This window comes from Coptis chinensis, unplaced genomic scaffold (genome assembly GCF_015680905.1).
Source record: "Coptis chinensis isolate HL-2020 unplaced genomic scaffold, ASM1568090v1 utg279_pilon_pilon, whole genome shotgun sequence".
NCBI lineage: Eukaryota > Viridiplantae > Streptophyta > Magnoliopsida > Ranunculales > Ranunculaceae > Coptis > Coptis chinensis.
Window position 1 is genome coordinate 69,114 of NW_028238138.1, and position 19,723 is coordinate 88,836.

The 19,723-nt window shown below is 37.5% G+C and overlaps 3 protein-coding genes across 3 annotated transcripts; 1 reads left to right on the forward strand and 2 right to left on the reverse strand.

Moving 5' to 3' along the window:
• The first annotated feature begins 430 nt into the window (after positions 1-430).
• On the forward strand, positions 431-3,306 carry LOC147473306 (putative lysophospholipase BODYGUARD 1). The gene is given in 5 exon segments (XM_086587597.1): positions 431-1,287; positions 1,403-1,731; positions 1,812-2,011; positions 2,715-2,833; positions 2,836-3,306. Coding segments are annotated over 5 exon segments (1,494 nt in total). The 5' UTR covers positions 431-644; the 3' UTR covers positions 3,039-3,306.
• A 1,882-nt stretch (positions 3,307-5,188) lies between these two features.
• Positions 5,189-12,416, reverse strand: LOC147473307 (RNA polymerase II degradation factor). The gene is given in 19 exon segments (XM_086587575.1): positions 5,189-5,493; positions 6,766-6,798; positions 6,904-7,424; positions 7,517-7,615; positions 7,751-8,017; positions 8,020-8,049; positions 8,159-8,272; positions 8,406-8,609; positions 8,689-8,904; positions 9,569-9,732; positions 9,735-9,834; positions 10,026-10,196; positions 10,640-10,751; positions 10,962-11,017; positions 11,122-11,220; positions 11,431-11,667; positions 11,745-11,798; positions 11,907-12,154; positions 12,234-12,416. Coding segments are annotated over 18 exon segments (2,616 nt in total). The 5' UTR covers positions 12,045-12,154; positions 12,234-12,416; the 3' UTR covers positions 5,189-5,492.
• A 1,020-nt stretch (positions 12,417-13,436) lies between these two features.
• ROPGAP3 (Rho GTPase activating protein with PAK-box/P21-Rho-binding domain-containing protein) lies at positions 13,437-17,485 on the reverse strand. The gene is made up of 5 exons (XM_086587617.1): positions 16,899-17,485; positions 16,181-16,301; positions 15,970-16,089; positions 14,482-14,712; positions 13,437-14,124 (listed from the first exon to the last, which is right to left on the reverse strand). The coding sequence occupies exons 1-5, from the start codon at positions 17,339-17,341 to the stop codon at positions 13,549-13,551; spliced, it is 1,491 nt and encodes a 496-aa protein (XP_086443743.1). The 5' UTR covers positions 17,342-17,485; the 3' UTR covers positions 13,437-13,548.
• Positions 17,486-19,723: the final 2,238 nt, after the last annotated feature.

Below are 19,723 nucleotides of genomic sequence, written 5' to 3' on the forward strand. Positions count from 1 at the left end.
TAGTATAGTTTTGATCTTTCTACGATTGTGAATTTGTGATAGCCCTTTCGTTGTTAACAATTAGAAAACAGTTAGTTCCGTTGGACCTGATGAGTATTAACGGACATGATTGATCTTTAATAACTAATTAATCAAGCAGCAGATTAAGTGGCACACAGGACTCATAATTAAGTAATAGTCTCTTGCTATATATTTGCCAGTGAAGAAATCTTTGGTTTCTCAAGGAGGTTCAACAACCATCTACCCCTTATTTTTTCCTTGGCCAACAAACGTTTTAATGTACAATCAGTTCACTTAACTTATTCCTATTTAACAACGTGTCCATCACACTTTAACAATCCCCTCCTTCCTTCCCCACTTTCTCTATTTCTTTACACTAGATTTCTAAGAGAACATCTCTCCAACACGATTCCTCCAAAGAAACTGAATGCACCCATCGGCATACTTAAACACATGTTTTGTCTCCTTTTGTGAGAGTGTAGTTTTGCAATTAAGGTAAGAGAGGTGGTATTCAATCAACTTGGTAATTTATATAAGACAATAGTATTAATGTGAATGTGACAGCTTTTTTATTGTTATATATAAGCCTCTTTCTCTTCATGTTCTAATCAGCACTATACTACTAGTAGTAGTAATACTACCAGATGCACTTAGTAGTAGCGGTGGTAGCACTTCTTGTACTTGGCTCGATCAAATTAAGAGAAATGGGGATTCCAAAATCTGCTTTAACAATCATAGGCAGGGCTACTAACGAGGTGATGAGTTTTATAGTGTTCTCCATTCTTGATGTACTTGATGTGTTCCTTTGTGTGGTTTATAAAGTTGCGGATTTCTTTATTGAAGCTGAATGGAAACCATGTTACTGCTCCTCACCCAAAGAAGCTATTACAAGCAGTGGTAAGATACTGGTGTCGGAACAAGGAGAGTCCAAAATTGTTTGTGTTTGTTCAAGTAATAAGTTGGAGTTGGATGACATTTCGGATACACTATACAGTCGTTCTTCTGTTGTATCTGAGATATCTAAAACTACAGCTAAGGGACTGATAAGAATGAAGAGCGTGGAGAAAACTACCATCAAGTCTACTACTATTGATCACAAGGTCAATAATGCTACTGTTACATCGGTGTTCAAGGTTAACTCCACTATTATAGAGATGCTACAGGGGAAAATCGGTGGACCTCAATCACTTCTTACACCGAGATGGTCTGATTGTGATTGCAAGACTTGTACTTCCTGGACCTCCTCTCACAACGACACTCTTTTTGTTCACGCAGAAGGACCAAAAGGTAACTGTATTTTCTAGAACATAAAATAGTTTAGAATACATGGTCAGAATGTATGATGTACATGCATGATGCATGAGTTAGTCGGTTAGTCCCCACTAATCCATCAATATTTCAGACAATGTCAAGGAACATGTGCTGTTCATCCATGGGTTCATTTCATCCTCTACATTTTGGACTGAAACACTGTTTCCAAAATTTTCTGCTGCTACAAAGTCATCGTATCGGTTGCTGGCAGTGGATCTACTAGGATTCGGGAAAAGTCCAAAGCCGACGGATTCCCTATATACCTTGAGAGACCACGTTGATATGATTGAACGCTCGACCATAGAACCGTATAAGATGCATTCATTTCACATCGTAGCACATTCCTTAGGGTGCATATTAGCGCTTGCAATTGCTGTCAAGTACCCAAAGGCCGTAAAATCCTTAACATTGCTTGCACCGGTAAGTTTTTTTTTTTTTTACTTTTTAATTACATACAAATGGGAGTAGAATTTTTTTTGAATTTGTAATGATGTCTGCAGCCATATTTTTCGGTGCCTAAAGGGGAACAGGCGACACAATACGTGATGAGAAGGGTAGCACCGCGCCGTGTGTGGCCATTGATTGCTTTTGGTGCGTCAATGGCTTGCTGGTATGAACATGTTAGCCGGACAATTTGCTTTCTTATCTGCAAGAACCATCGGTTGTGGGAATTCATATTCAAGTTTATCACCAGAAACAGGTAACTGATCGGTCTCAAAACTTATTCGAGTCTCATCGTTAATAGTCATGGTCATATTATTTCAACTCGTAATAAATATCATATTTTAAAAATTTAGCCTTCTCATCGTTAATAGTCATGGTCATATTATTCAAATCTCAGCATATGTTATTCCGGGTCATGTTCTTAAATATCATATTAGAGTATTACATGACCTCCTTTTACTCTGTATCTAACTATCTATACATAATAAAATTGCTTACTCCTTTTTTGAGATTTCGGAAATGTGTATTATAGGAAATTATTCCATTTCCTTTTATCTGCTTCATATGATCATTTCACGAAAAGAAATTACGTAGAGACCTGCCGTCCCTATTTTATTTTTAGAGCAAAATTAAATACCATAGTTGTTGAGAAGGCAAATGGGTCCAAGAAATTAAATTGAGAATGAAAGAAAATACAAAAGTTCCTGCTGCATATTAAGTGAAATAGTTGAAGTGATGGACTGTTTATGAATAATCAAGATAGTAATGTATGAATGTATCTGATGTTTCGTTAATTGCTCAACATGAAATTTACTCTACGCAATACTAGCAATATACATACACAGTGAAAGGTCAAGTGTTGTGGAAAAAATGGTCCGTGGAAAGTAGTGTCAGTTGTCACATACTCACGTACATTCATGAAAATTTTGAACATGTTCTTACAAAATGATCATTGACAGGATCAAAACATTCTTGATTGACGGGTTCATGTGTCATACACATAACGCTGCATGGCATACCCTACACAACATCATCTGTGGGACAGCAGGCAAAATTGAAGGTTATTTGGATGAGATCCGGATCACCTTAAATGCGAGGTCACCATCTTCCATGGTAGAGATGATGAACTTCTACCCGTCGAGTGTAGCTACAACGTTCAAGACAGAATTCCGAGAGCTCGTGTTAGTGTGATTGAGAAGAAGGATCATGTCACAGTTGTAGTAGGAAGGCAGGAGGATTTTGCTAGAGAACTCGAGGAAATTTGGAACAAATCAAGCAATTGAATAACAGCTTGTGCTACCAAAGTGGTAGCAAGTGCACGGCAGCCGATCGATCAATGAATTTTTCTCTAGTTTTAATCACGTGAAGTTGTCAAAAATACAAAATGGATATAATAATCTTAGGTACGCAATATCGGGAACGAAAGGAGTTTAAAAGATTAAGCTTCCAATAGTTCAAATTTTATTATTTTTGGCATTAAAGCTGTATATCTAAAGTTCAAATAAATGTACTTACGTTCAAATAATAATCCAAAGTCTCTCTCTCTCTCAATTCATGTTGGCCTTCTTGATACAACCTCATCCATTAATCTATTCATACTTGGAATCGCTTCAGATTTCATTGTGTACTAAATTACTACTTCATCGACAAGCATTAATACATCATCGTCGTACAAGTATACAATCATATTTCGCAGTTAGTTCCACAGTTCAAATCAAAGATTGGCACAGAGTATACTGTATTGGTTATCTCATATGCGTACCATTAACTGGTCTAAGGAATAAGTGACCCACTTTCGTATCCTTGAGATGAAAAGAATTATGGCTGAAATTTGGGCTCTTCCTATTAGTACAGAAGGTGACACTTGGCAGGGCATTTAAAAACGAGAGCTGCACGATGCAATCATGCAGATCTTCACGGAGTTGTTTGTTAGTATATACTATATAGCAAGTCTTAGATGAGAAGTGTTAGTATGAAATAGTGAAGAAAGGACGTTCATAAGTTCATGTATCACTCATCTTGCTAAGGTTATTATATTACACTCGGCACCATGTGAATTGGTCATAATATGCTAAGGGTGGCAATGGCATGCAGGTGAGTTGGTGATAACCCCCCCACGCAACTCATTAGGAATTCTACAAGTCACCATTTGTGAGGTGTGCCTGACATTCGGTTTGAACAAAATCGAAGTGATGGCCCCATTTGAGCATTGCTACGGTTTGGAGGTCGTAAAGTTTGATTCAAAATTTGAATGCCCAAAGTCCAAACAACCGGGGTGAGGGAGTGACTCGTTCTCTTAGCAGATCATATAGTTTAAATATATATACTCTTGGATCCTATGCGTCACATGTGGTACTACTGGTTCTGATGCATGAACTCTTTAGCTAGAAAATCTTGTTTGTATATGGATTAAGCGAATGCGTGTGTGCTTCACTTATTTTCATTTTCATTTCTTTTTTGGCCTGGGCAGACCACGTCAAAGTGTCAAACTAGATACATCAGAATCATATTCTATACTCTGTAGACACCACCACTTTAAATAACTCCATTACTAGTTCGTTATTTCTAATATAATCTATACTATAACATAATCTGTTTTTTTTTTTAACTTAAACTGGTTGGATCTACCAACTGAGAGAAAAGATTGCAGAGAGTCCTGTCAGCCAATGGTCCTCGAAACTATTGATGCGTTGCCGACAACAGAATGTTCCAAGTACCTGATAAATCTAACTAAAGTCATTTCAAAATAACGTGAGGTGGCACTGTTTGCTAACCTAACAATGAAACATAATTAAATAAGATAACGTTTAACCAGTCAGCTTGATGAGAGAACAGAGCTGGAGAAATATACAGCTTAACAAATGGTTACTGATTTTACCCTCTTGTATATTAAGCCTCTGACAGCAGTGAAGGGAGACAGGGAGTATCTATAAGCAGCGAGCAATTTCCATACTAGAATTTGCATTCTGCTTCTTTTACAATTATTTCTAAATCAACTACGTGAGTTAATTGGGGCGTAAAATTGGGGCGATTTGAAACCTTCCAATTTTTGTTTGTTTGTTACGAACTATGGTGAACCGGGCTGTCCGCCGTCCCCCTCCCTTAACAAAGTCTAAACTAACAGCCCGCTTCACACAGTATGCAATGCTCAAAAGGATTGTTGAATCTTAAAAAACAGAACATTCATTGAAGGCAAGGTAAACCTAGCTAACTTTTTAGCCTATGGCAACTCTGATTTCAAAGTTCAAAGATACTACCATACTCAAACATAAATATCCAAAATACTTTGATATAGATAACTGGAACATCTGCATGGATACCTCAGGCTCAAAGTTTTCATGGTTGCCTTATGACGTGAACGCATGAGCATTTATAAATACACTATTGCTATTCAAATTTGCTGATCTAAAAAAAAAACTGGCCAACAGCACACTAGAGGACGAATAAACAGTCTATCAAACATGACAAATGTGCAGGAATATCACTATTCTGGATTTGAACGTTCACCAGAGTACAAAAAACAGTAGATGGAAATCATTCCTACCGGAAGAATGTACGAGAGAAAACTACTGACGAATCATCATTGCAATAGTTGTATAATATTTTAATAAAATGACAACGGTTGCTACCACCCTAGAAAAACGTGTTTTCTCTCCAAAATACCATCACTTTGCCCAAGAGAACAGTGCCAACGAAGCCAATATTCCCCAAGATACTTCTATTGATGTTCCCAAGATCCTGCCAAGCAAATAACTTACAAAATAAGCCCTATACACATTTCACTGGCAGACCACAAAAATCAACCTCATTTCTAGAAATAGACAAATTTTAATGTATATATAAGATCAGTCTGGTACGGAATGCATTACAAAGAAAGCATGTGCCAAAACTCATGAGGAAAATTGATCAGGACTCTGGAGGCAGCCTAAGTTTAGAGGGTTATTTTCTGGGGGAACACCATAGGCCGCTTCAGACCAATGCTAGTGCAGACCACATGTTCCAAAAACTGATTTTGTTGGATGAAGTTTAAGAAAAGATTTTTCATGAAAAGCTTGTGAGTCGCACACATCAAAGAAAAGTAAATCGGTATCTTTGGTTTAAAAGAGTGTACATTTCACTTTTGAGATGAACTACGCGATGTTGTCAAGGCATGATGTTAAATGTCAATTGCAAAAACAGAAAAAAAAAAAAATATTATAAACTATACTATATTGAAGATATCAAGAAATAGGACAGTTAAATTAGAAACATAGATAATAACATGAGACTTCTAAGTAACGGTTTACTTTTCTTATAAAAAAAAAGCACTCGCCTTAGTACTGGGGCAAGGAACAAGGAACGGGCCAGGTTCGAGGAGGATATCAGTAAACCCATATCCAACCCAAATATTTTTTTAGCATATTCGAACCTGACTTGGATCTCATTTTCCATAACATATTCGAAACCGAAATGAATCTCGGGTTGGTCAGGTTATCCGAAACAGAAATGAATCTTCCACAAATACCCTAATTCTTTTGGTTAAATCACATAACCAAACTATAAAACAACTAAACCAAAACCAAGAATTCCATCTGAAAAATTAGAACACATACACCAAAGATAAGCTTTGAACTTCAAATATCTTTCATGATTGTTGATGATTTCTATTTAGGAACAGTAGAGAGAGTCAAGTGACCATATACGAAATCCCCAATTCTCACCTCCATGAACTTCAAACAAACCACATATCAAGGGGTTCAATTTTTGCTATGTTGTAAAACTTCTTTCAATGGACCTTCATTCTCATTGTTAATGACTTAATGGAAAGAATGTGATGGTTAGATGAACAAGGGTGCGGTAAAAAGAGGAGCTTCTCTTTCTCAACGCGATTCCCTGCCTACCTCGTACCTTTACTTACTAGATCATTAAATGCACTATTCTGCATCGCTCAGTGCAAATGCTGTAACTATAATTTTTATCTTTAGTTTTTTTTTTTTTTGAGGGAGGGGTGATTCGGGGGAGAATACTTACTATTGTCGAGAGATATATGCAACCCCGGCATCCCTGTTAATGGAACATGGAAAAAGATCAATAATTATCTATATCATCCTAAAGACATCAAGAAAACGTATATAAGTAAGAGAAACAATTTTGTATATAAGGGCCTACCTTCCCTGCTGTTTCCCTCCAAAACCCATCCCTTGCCTTCCATTAGTTGTTAATTTGTTCTGGTGAAAGGCCGACCTGGCTCCATCAGAATTTGTTCCATTTCCATGTGATGCCTGTACTGATGACTGGCCAGATCTCATCTCAGATTGATAGCCGTTCAGTTCCTGCTGATGTCTAGCTTTGCTCAGTATTTTTACATTTGTGAGACCTTGAACAATGTTAGATACGCCATTCGCAGAATGATTCTGCATCATTAACTGCTGGGATGACTTATCACCAGTATCTGCAGAAGTAAGCACAGTATCTGAAGAACCAATATTAGCAGGTTTAGGATCAATTGATGAAACCTTCTTAAGGCGATGGGGTTGTGCCATAGGAGTAACAGCAACTGAGGGAAACACCGACGAATATGGAGTAGAAGCTGCAGCTGCCGCAGCAACTTTTGCAATAGCTGCCGTAGCTGAAATGATTCCCTGTGCTCCTTCACGAAGCTGAATGAAGTCCCCTTCTATTACAAATAACTGCAATCTCAACGAGGGACACATAATGAGGACCCAGGGCACACAAAGTATGCCAATCAAAAATAAAGCATAGAGTAAGATGGGAGTCTTACTTCCGGATGACCAGACACAAAGTCATCAAGTTTTCCATATTTTTTCTTATAATCATGCCAATGAAGAGGAGCAAGCATTTTGCCAAGTCTATTTGGTAGCTGTGAATAACAACGACAAGCATTATCATCATTAGAAATACTCGATGAGTAACAAAAATATAATAACACCAAAATTCAATCTGATTTGACTCAGAAATCAGATGCAATAGCTGTGGATTAGTGTTTGATGCTCACAGTTGAACTAATTCTAATCCGACCGCCACTTCCAGCTGGAATTGCACGAACAACGCAAGCTAACAATGAGCCTTCATCAAGTAGTCTAGACTCCAGAGTCTTTCCTGGTGCAAGCAAATTCGAAGTTGGTTCAGTTGATTCAGGCAAAACCACATCATCACCATTGCATTCTGTGGATACCCCAGGATTCAATGAATGACCTGGAGTACTGGATAGTGGTGCACTGGCAGCGGGAAGTTTTCCATGATCATACCATGCCCTTCTTTTGAATGTTGCATTGCAGTCGAATCAATTTGATCCTGTAAATTTGTATGTATTAGCTAGTACTTACTTGACTCGCTAAACAATAATGTTCAAGGCTGATGCCGCACTGAATTACACACATTAAACCGTCCAGTACAAACTAACCTTGGTTTCAATGTTTTCAACAGAGTTCAGTCCCAAGTCCTTGGGGAAGTGGGAACTCTCGTGTTGTTTCTGCTCTGGTTGCAGATATACTAGGTTCCCATTTGGCTCAAGTACCTTAAGCAAAATATTCAAGCACACAAGAATTCAATGTCGTAGACCAAAAAGAAAGGCAGAAAAATAAATTATAAATTAACAAAACAGTCTTCTCCTTATAAGTGGTAAAATTTGATTAGTAATCTTATATAACCTGTGCTTCTTCACGTGAAGTGGTGATTGCAGAGCCAGCTTCTTGGCTGGGAACAATATTAGAAACCAGATAGTCAGGATGAGATTTGCGTCCATCTGCTGAATGCTCATAGTCATAGTGACCAGCTGAACCCGAAATGTTCTGCTCAGTTTGGGATGATTGGTATTGATTTTGACTTGATAACTGTGACCCATCTGCTACAGCCTACACGAATTTTTTTATAGAACTGTCATTTAGAACCACATACAATTATTTACAGCATCTCAACTGGAGATAATATTACCTGCTGGTTCTGCCAGTCCTGATGGGATGGAATTGCAGGCATTGGCATATAGTGACCCATAAGGGATTCATGATTATGTGAATTGTGTGGTACAGAGTGTGGAATACCATGTTGAGGAATAAACAAAGGATGCAAAGCAGCAACCTGTCCAGGAGGAACGTAAGCCCCAAGCCCAGGTACTGATGATGGGATTGGAACTCCAGGTTCATGTTCGCTCTGAAGGAAAAAATTCAATCATAATATAAACTTCAACAGATGAAAACACGCAGAAAGACACCATTACTTTTACAGATAGTGGAATCTGTGACTCAAAGATTAATAAACCAGACATAAAGAATGAATACAACAAAAGAACAAATTCCTCCAGACATTTTAAATGTCAAGGACCGAAGCTACACAAAAACGAGTAAAAAACAGTTTATCGCAAACCACTTTGAAATAGCACATACATATAAACATATTAGAAGAAATGGGCAAGTACATGCGAACTCTCGAGGTTAATAAAAGTTAGCTTCTAGAAGTAATTTCTAAAAAATGTCCCACACATGATTTGAGATACAAACATCAAGAGGTAGGAAGAGAACAAACAGTATGTCAACCTATAAAGGACTTGTGTATCAGACAATCTCTAACACAAGTGATCAACTTCAGAAGGAAAAGATAAAGGATCTCATAGTAAGACAAAGTTTACATGGAGAACGCATGCATATATCTACACTCGTGTAAACAGAATGAGATCAGTTTAGAATATTCAGTACTTTGACACAACAGAGGATTTTTCAATATTCCAACAAAATAAACGTCACGATGACAGACAGGAAGAAGAAAAAATAAAAATATAATAGAAAAAGATCTTTAATATAACATGGACTAGAAATACCTTGACAGATGCATTCCCAACCGGAGCAACATGTGGATAAATATTTATATTTCCATTTGGATGAATTCCAGGGTTACCAGTTAATGTCCCATCTTCATTAACATTAAATTGTGTTCCCTTGATCTGACCAAATGAAGAAGCTTCCTCTGAATTTGAACGATCCAAAGACGATCTTCAGTGTAAGTTCCACTTCTTTGTCTTGCCTCGGCCAACTCCAACTGAAGCTGGTGTATGGCTTGCAAGTGATGTCTCTCCATGTCCGCAAACTAGCATCATTACCATAAACAAGTCGATATAAGTAACAATTAGTTTTAGTGTAAAGCACAAACACACTGTTCAGTCAGGGTAAATGAGAAAATGCAAAACAGATTACAAAATCACAGATTTTAATCAATTGTGCATGCATATTAAAAAAACACGGATGCCCTGCACATGCCAAAAAGGAAAGAAAATAAACCTGTCTCTGACAACCATGCCAAAAATGGTTAAAATGTTCAGTGCGTTCTCGCAATTCCGTTTGTAATGAATGGTGGGTTGTTGATTGCATGGCATCCATTTGTGCAACCCAGGCTTGGGCCTCCCTCAGTTGTTCATCCTTGTATAGAACGGTTTCTTGCAAAACTCTATGCTGAAAGATATTTTTCTGTTAGACCAATGGAAGTGCAGATAAATGGAAACACAAATTTAACCTTAAAACCTGAACAAACAGACTCTACAGGCAATAGGCATATAATACAATGACAAGGAAACACCTCTCCAAGAAGAATACAAGAGTTTGGGCAGGTCACATCAAGCTTGGTTTATATGAATAAGATTATAGAATAACATGCCAAGGAGACACCTCTCCCAGAAGGTTACAAGAGTTTGGGCAGGTCACATCAAGCTTAATTGTAACTAAGAATATCATAGAAAGATGGCAACAAGTTGAATGCATCAAAACTCAAAAGGTGTAGCTTGTGCAATTATTGCACCAAAACGTCGGGTGCATTACATAGAAAGAACTTGTTTTCTTGATCAGTCCATGGCATCAACTTGGAAAAAGGTTGTGGAATAAGAACGATATAAAGATACCTGCTCCTCCAGTTCAAGAAATTGTCTCTCTTTTTCTTGAATATGTTCTTTAAGTTCATGTACTTGCTGTAGTTGTTGGGCCCTTTCAGCTTCATAATTATCACGCTCTCTTCTGCAAAACAAAGTCATACTAGCTATAAATCGCATAATGCCCAATCTATCAACTACTCCAAGTTGAAGATAAAATGATAAGGGGTCACAACATAAAGTCATAAACTACAGAAACTGCTAAAAATAAAAATAAAGAAAAAGTAGTGATAGAACTGAAGTAACCAAATTTTAAAAAACAGCAAAGGTACATCTTTTTTGTGAATCAACATACCTATAGGCCAGTAACTCCTTGTTTTGCTCTCTTATGAGGTCCTCCTTAGCCCAAGCCTGCCCACAATATTTACGAAATATATGATAAAAACTAATATGCAAGATGAAGTTAATATTATGAGAGGGAAGGAAAGCCAAAAAAAAAAAAATGTTGTACAAACCGCTTCACTATCAATTTTGATTGCTCGAAGCTCTCTTTCCTTTTCTTCCATCTTTAGCTCTAACTCGTGTATGGCCTGTTCCCTCTCTTGTAAGTGCTCCTGTACAATCAAAAAACATTCATGGATTACCACAATGAGTAACGCTGAAAACACATCGTGTGCACATAGGGCTAAAAAAGACGTCATATATGTCTTTGGACAATGAGTTAATCCATTGACACAATGAAAGCTAAGCAAAAGACTACAACAGGTAAGAAGTACTAGCAACACAAGCCCATCTAGAAAAATTATAAAAAGGAAATAAGAAACCTTTAGCTTGGCAGCAGCATTGACTTGTTCATTAATCTGGTTAGTGAAGGTATTCTGCATATCCATAATCTGGGATCTACTTATAAGCTGAGCTCTTAGTTCAGTCTCCATCTGCTGCATCCTCTCTCTCTGCGAGGAAATATCATGGAGTCGCTGCTGCATTAGGTTGTTATCAAGGCTTCCATCGACAGTGATGGAGCAGTAATCAGGATGGAGTGAAGCCGTTCCCTGCTGCACCTTACAAGGCGTGAAATCAAAAGTCAGGCCAGAAATCAATAATGGCATATTATGTTATTAAACAGGTTTTGACCTACCTCATATATGGTTCTCTCGTCGGAGGATTGGCCCAACTTGAGCCTCTCCATCTCCTGCATGAGAGTGAGTGAATGGGTCAGTCTTCGAAAACAAAACATAGGAATAGGAAGTCTAGTAGTAGTAGTAGTAGTAGTAAAGGTAAAAAAAGATGGGATCTTGACCTCATGAGGAGGGGAGTTACGAAGAGAATGCTCGGAGATAGCTCGCCATTCCTTCCTGACAGGATGTACTACAGTAGTCGTAGAAGAAGGCAACGACACGACGCGCCCACCATTGGGAACACCGGTCGCAGCCTCCATTGACTTGACTAGAAAGAAAATGCACCAAACCAACTCGCCCTCCCTCGCTGCAAATGTTGTATTTCTTAGTTACTGACCCAAAACACAAAATCTAGGTATAGCCCAAAACCCTACAAGATAATTAAAAGGCCCGTAGATATATTAATTAGTTGGAAAATAAGAAACAAATCGAGATAATGAAAAACTAACCTAGTAATATTTCCCGCCTAAATGAATGAGGTTGATGATCAATGAATGAATGAATGATAGAGTAGCTTTACAGCAATTTTATCAAATCGTCAAGTCGCGATTGAGAGAAAATGGAATTTGGGAATTTTGGGGATGTGTATAAGAGAGGAGAGTAGAGAAGTGGGTAACAAAGTACAAGTACTACTTCAGTTTTGCGTCTACTTACTAACCCGGTCCCTCTACTTTCAAATCCAACGTCTTTTGGGCTTCGGCCCTTCCACTTCCTCTCACACAAGTTGAGACATCATTTTTTTTAAAGCTATTAGAGCATCTCTAGGTCTGCACCACCTGGAAATTTGCTTTCAATTCTCGGAATTGCGGTGGATTCTAACTTTAGGTGGAAGCATTCGTAACATCACCTGTCTAGCCGCATTCCTAGATGCAAATTTTCAATTCCGGATGTGGATGCGGCGCAACAGTGGTAATGTCGCGTGGGTTTTTTTTTTTTTTTTCCAATTTAGTGCGACATTCGCTGCGACAGTGGGAATATCGCATGAGTTTTTTTTCTTTTATTTTTTTCAACTTTAGACGGCATTTAGAGTGTCACGCGACAATACCAATAACGCATGGGGTGATATTTGCTAGTAAAATTTGCGGGGCTACCTAGAGTTAGTCAAATTTTAAAGAAAATTTTGTCAAATTTTGAAGGCAAATCTGCAAGTGATCGATATTACCACCACCTAGAAATGTTATTAGCTAACATCACTGTGTTGCACACCTCTCTGAGATGTGGAAGTGATTGTAGATGGGCACACATCCACATGTAAAAGGCTCACTTATATGGCATAATAATAATTTTAGATCCGGCCCACTCAAATATTTGACCGTGCCAACAATGTTCGCGTGGCACAAGAAAACTTAATTCCGGGCAACAAGGGCGCCAAAAGCTTAATTCCGGGCAACAATTATTAAGCCTAAGCCAATTGCCTCTTTCAGTGGCACTGGTTTTTAAACGGGTATAATCATGCATTTCCGTTCCAGTTAATTTTAAAAAATTTTGAATATAACATATAACATTTTTATTTTTACATTTTATTCATGGATACAAATCTTTTATTAAGCCATTATTTCACAACTATCTAAAGGACCTCAAAACAAATTATTCAATAAACATAATTCTAGACTCACTAAAATTGCCTCATCTTTGATGTCCGTTCCAGTTAATCAAACATGAAACAACATACACATTTATGGATACAATCTTCATTATTTCACAACTATCTAAAGGACCTCAAAACAAATTACAATAAACATACCTAGACTCACTAAACTCATCTTATGTCCAAGCTTCGGCACCTCCATTCCTAGCACTTAAAGTGCCAAAACCAGGTTTCTTAATGGGCTTACTCAACTGAAACACAGGGTGCCTGCAGAGCTTCTTCACGCCTCTCCAACTTAGCCTGTCACTGAACCCTTCAACATCTTGATTACTGTACGAGTCTCTGAACTCCTTTCCAGTGGTCTCCACCGTACATTCGGAAGGTATGGTGTTTACACATGATAACTCAAGTTCACTTTCGGTCTCCCCCTTCTTATGAGAGCTTTGAAAACTATCCTCAGTATCACTTTGGATTTGGTTCATTGGGCTGCTCATAAGTAAATTTTCCAAATCTGATCTACCCTGGACAGAGATATTAGTTGTTGGCTCATCTATCATGGATGTATCAATTGTTTCCCTACTTTCCATTGATGAACAGGGGTCGCCTTTGTTATTAGGAGAGTCCGAGCCTGAAGAAAACAACCTGGCCTCAGCAGCAGATTCTTCTCTTTCTCGGAGGGTTTTAATGATCAAGGTCTTAAGAAAATTCATTACTTGTACTGCATGGAGCAATGCATTCAAAGGATCTGCCATCTGCAAAAGAGATAACAAAAATCACAATTTATTGTGTTTCTTATGTGAATATGTGTGCTGTATTCACAAACTGTCCAACTATAGGGATAAGATGAACTCCTTGCAGTTTTAACAAAATATTCAACTGCCTCAGAAGAACAGAAAAAGAGAGGGCAGCTGGGATGTAAGGTTAACTTTGGCCTTTTGGGGTAAGGGAAATTTAAAACAGCATCTGTTCATTTGTCCAACTGTGGCCTTAGAGTCAACACCAGGCATTTGCGATTGAATTTGCGCCAAGGATGAAGCATTTGAGATAAATTTGGCACCATACCTAATATACTTCCCAATAAATAAATGATGAAATTAAATTTCACTTACCTGAGTCATGTTTGGAGCGAACACCATAGCAATGTTGCGTGCATTCATTTTGTTCAGGTGTTCACACTGCACAACATCTGCCATCAGATTGATGGTCCAGTTAAGCAATGCAGCTTCCACTGGTGGTAGCAAACTCACAACTTTGGTGCATTCTACTTCTGTGTTGCACTGCATTACCTGATCTGGTGTGAGGGCATCAAGTATCCCTTTCGGGAGCTCTCTAAACCACGCCTACATGATATTAAAATTTAGTCAAGGACTTGGATATATCGTTGCATAAACAAACATCATATTGGTATGATGATGCACAGCAAACATATAGCCAAAAGGGTTCCGCTAAAAGGAAGTTTTAATTGCTCTCTCTCCCTATATAATAAAATGAACATACTATTATTTAAAAAACGACCTATAAGTCTATAACCAAACTTGTGTTTCGATGGGTTATTAGAAAAATCAGGGGAAACACTTACGAAAATTCAAAAAGGAATGGTTACTCAATTAGTAGTGTTATAACTTATAACAAACAAATAAAGAGGAAAGAACAAGAAATGCGGGCCAAAATCACTCTATAGGACAACCCTTTTTCAAAATCACTCACAAGGCTAATTTTAAGGTGAAAATAACCCGTAGGAACAGATATCCCAAATCTGAAATATTTTTTTTTCCAATTTTACCCTTCCATCGTGTTATGCATAATGAGTTGTGAATGATTTTATTGTCCATAGCTCATGTTGATATATTAACAATATTTCAAATAGGTACGAACATTTGGGGTATGAACAGCAACAATGATTGTTCATATTCATACATTATACATTATCTAGGTATTATCATATTCAATTCATACTTCAAATAGGTGTTATCACTGATAAAACATTATGTTGAGGTATGATTGTCCATACCTCAAATAGGTGTTCTCAATGATCATATATTATGTTGAAGTATGAACAGTGATTATTCATACACTAAACATGTGTTCTCATTAATCACATATTATATTAAGGTATGAATAGTGATTGTTCATACTCCAATAGGTATTAAATAGTGATTGTTCATAGCTCATGTTGAGGTATGAATAATAAATGTTCATACCCAAATAAGTGTTCTTGTTGATCATATATTATGTTGAGATATGAAGAGTGATTATTCATACTATATATGTTGGGTCGTTTCAATTCGGTTCGACAAGGCCATTTATTATTTCGCATCCGGGGTAAACTTGACTTTTTACCATCTTGAGCTGTTTTTTTATTTCGTGTCAAGAGCGATCCTTGTGAGTAATTAAAAAAAAAAAAGTTTTGAGAGTGATTTTTGGGTCCGATTTGTCCTTGAGAGTCACTCTTTGGAAGAAATAATGTACATTTTGGAAATTATTTGGCATTTTAAAGAAAAATATTTTTTATGCAATACAATGTACAAAACCATTGTTTATGTGAAAGAAGGATAACACTGCAATGGGGGAAATTGCGAGTTTCCAAAGCAAAATACCTTTATCAAACCTGCCAGGCAATGCACATCGATTCCATAAGGTACAAGCCCCCTGTTTAGCTTGTCCCGGACGTACTCCTCTTGACCATTCTCGGCATTAATTCGGAATATCCCCTCTGCCTTCAATCGCAACAAAGTAATCAAACACAACATTAGTAAACGAGTTACTACAGCCAATTGGCCTTTATGGGCAAGGAAATAAAAGAATTACCTCAAGACCTCCTTCTGAATAAAGGCGTTTTTGCATCAGGAGTAGAATTGTTGGCACACTGTTTCCTCTTTGGTCAAAGGAACATTGCATAGACTCAGCAGAAACTCCAAACACACTAACACTGCATAAAGGAAGGAAGACATTGAGATGCCTGGAACCAAAGGAGACAAGATCATTCATATTCCTTTAGAAAAAGCATGACAATAAAGGCCTATATATTTCACGTGATCGTGTGGAAAAATGAATCGAACATCTTAAGTATCCCTTTTAGATTTGATATAAATGGGGGCTGGGGTCATATAAAAATAATTAAATTACAACACCAGTAGGTAAGTAGTCTCTCACAACACTTCCAGCCAAGAAAAAGACCCAAAAACAATAAATCTTCATTTAAAGATACAACACCAATCAAATCGCTATCTTGGTCTCGGGAAGACTGTAAGACCAAGATAATTAGTTGTAACGTTTCTCAACTAGCACATCGTACAGAATTTTATTGGTGACTTACTGACTTGTTTATTGAAAGCTAAATACAGAGTAGTAGAAATCTACAGTAAAAATATGAATACCACCATCAGATCCATTATTTATTTTCATTCTCATTTCTTGCATTCAAGAATATCACATGGTATTGCAACCATAAAAACAATATTATTCTTGGATAATTAATCAAACTGAAGTGAAAAAAGGAGATTATTAATTGAGATCTGTAGCTCACCTGGCACTAGGAACTTTTCTTGGAAGTTCAGGCTCGAATTCAACCGGCAAACCAAGAAATCCATTAAAGCGGTCAAAAGTGACATGAGAAACATGCCTGACCTCAGTCGGCCAACCAATATCAAGAGAACACATATTATTACTATCTTCCCCCTCCACACTACAAGTCACCAACAATGACTTCCTCAACGCTTCAAGCAATATTGCCAAAATCGGAAACTGATTATTACCCTGTGACTGCTTCTCTTCTCTTCCACTTTTCTCTTCTCCGGCTTCCATTAACAGTGTAGATATTCGATTCATATCATATTCATCCTCTTCATATTCTTCTTCTTCTGCTTCTTCTTCGCTGGAGAGAGAGAGAGATGGAGTTGGAGGAGCTGAGTCGTCGAACATGGATGTTCGACTGAGCATGCAAGATTTGGATCGGAAGAGCTGAGTCATTGTTATAAGGTGAAGGACAGAAGATCTAACAGAGATAGGGGAATGAATGAGGGGAGTGTTTGGGGATTTAATAATAATGTGGATTGGGTAACTAACTAACTAACCAACTAGTAGTAGTAGCAGCAGTAGTAGTACGTAGTAGTAGTAGTAGTAGTAGGAGAGAAACAGGCAGATAGAGACGAAAGGAGAGGTTGCTTAGAGAAGGTATAATGGTTGTTGGTGTGGTGGTGGTGCCTTTTCTTTTAGGAGGATATATGGTTGTTAGTTATTTCGTTTGCGTGGGAAGGAGACTTTCTCTTTCATTCCCTCATAATTTCTTCGTCATTAATAAATTTATTTTTGTTTGCTTCTTAGTGTTCTCATTCTCCCATTCCACGCACCACGACGGTTGATACACAAGAAGAGCAAAGATATGGGCAAGAATTCTGATTGGCCAAATTCTAACTTCCGCCACTTTGAAGACGAAGCCACTGTGGCCCGTTTGCTTACCTGTCTTGCCTTCTTAAATATTTGTTTCTTTGCCGCTTTGGAGTTGTGACATCTTTAGATTTATTCGTTACTCATTTTATGGGCTTTACGAGATGTTCTTCTACTTTTCAAATTCAAGTCGAGCGCATCCCCAGTCCCCACATGAGTACATTACCACATGCTCTGTTCCTATTCCAAACTTGGCTCTTCTGCTCTCTTTATCATTTTGGATAACATATGCTACTGAACCTCCCAAGTCCCATCTACTGTTCGGTCCAACATAAAATGACCAAATGATATAATCACTCTTCTGATTATTTTCGTTAAGCATGTGATTAATCGAATGAACAACATTTGCTGATTCCAAATAAGAATCTTAATTACCAACTACCAGGTGTGAGAGAATCAGAGAAGTCTATAGAGTGATTAGAGATTTAGAGTTACTTTCTTTGTTGTTCTTTCTTCACCAAACCTAATGTATTAGGGGATTTAAGGCCCATCGACCTCACCAAAAACATGTGAACCTTAATAACCAGCTACAACTATATATGGGTCCAATCTTTGATTGTGATCATACGGAGCCATACACGGTACACCATGTGATTCGGACCCCCATTTTTATTATGGTGTAAATGTGTCGTATATTTTTTTTTTTCCCAATAAGGGATTTGTAAGTGGTCCTTGCACGTTTTTAAACTATTCCTCCATGCAGAGTCTTATGCCATTGCCAGTAGTTTTTTTTTTCGCTACAAATTGGAAGTAGGTAAGAAGATCACTACAATGCTTATTTAGTCTAATACAAGCTTGACAAGTACAGAGATTATTTCTTTCACATACAGACATACAGCAGAGTAGTAGACTACTAGACTGCACCAAAAGTTCAAAACCTTCTGTATCCTAGTGTTTTCCGTACAAAAAGAAACCCATAAAATAATATGGAGATCCGAGTCAGTAGCTTTCACCAAGTCACCAACTAGCAACCCGAAGTAAATCTTAACGTCTTTAATTAATTTTGTATATATCTATGCATTATAACTTGTGCACCTTATATTTGGACATGTATGCTAAGGTTTTCAAAAGAAGCTGGAACGTATCATTTCCAAAGAAAATATCAGATTTTTCTTTTTTTTTTTTATGGGAGGAAAAGATAGAGATAACTGAAAGAGGACATGGTAGAGTATAGACTAGGTGCAGTAGAAGCAAGGCTTGGATACATAAGAGAATGTTCCAATACTAATATTGTTGTTACCCAATGTCCAGCAGCACTAAAAAACAAAGAACCAATGTAGTTGCAAAAGAGTCTAGGTTTGTAAAATCACAATGTTTTGAAGGTGAAATTGCTGTAAATATAGACGCTGACGGTCTCTGGCACACACTTCCTAGGATTCAACGACAAAAGACCCCGCTATATCGAATTTGGTGAATATCTCAATGTACCCAAAAACCGATATATATCTAAAATATCGAAAATATATTTTTTTTTGTTGATCAGTCAAAATTTTGTTTTATATGTCGATATATCAGAAATATCATTGATCATTTTAGAAATATCGTCAATATATTGGTCAAAGTCAACAATTTATATCAAATATATCAGTCGATATATATCATTATATAGGAAATTATGAAATATATAGGAAAAAAACATATTCAATATTCGGTTGAGATATATCAAATATTTTCATCTCGGTGTATCCAAAAATGAAATATATCGGCGATATTTTGGGTATTGCGCTAAACAACACTTACTCCAGTAGAAAGTATTAAAACAGAGAGTCGCACGACTACTATTCTTATAGAAGAGTAGAAAGCCCATTTCTGCACCCACGTGCCCACAATTGGGGTGGATTTGCACCCCACGCATTAAGGTTTTATGGAGCTCCCCTAGGTTTGGGAGGCTCTAGACCTATGTGG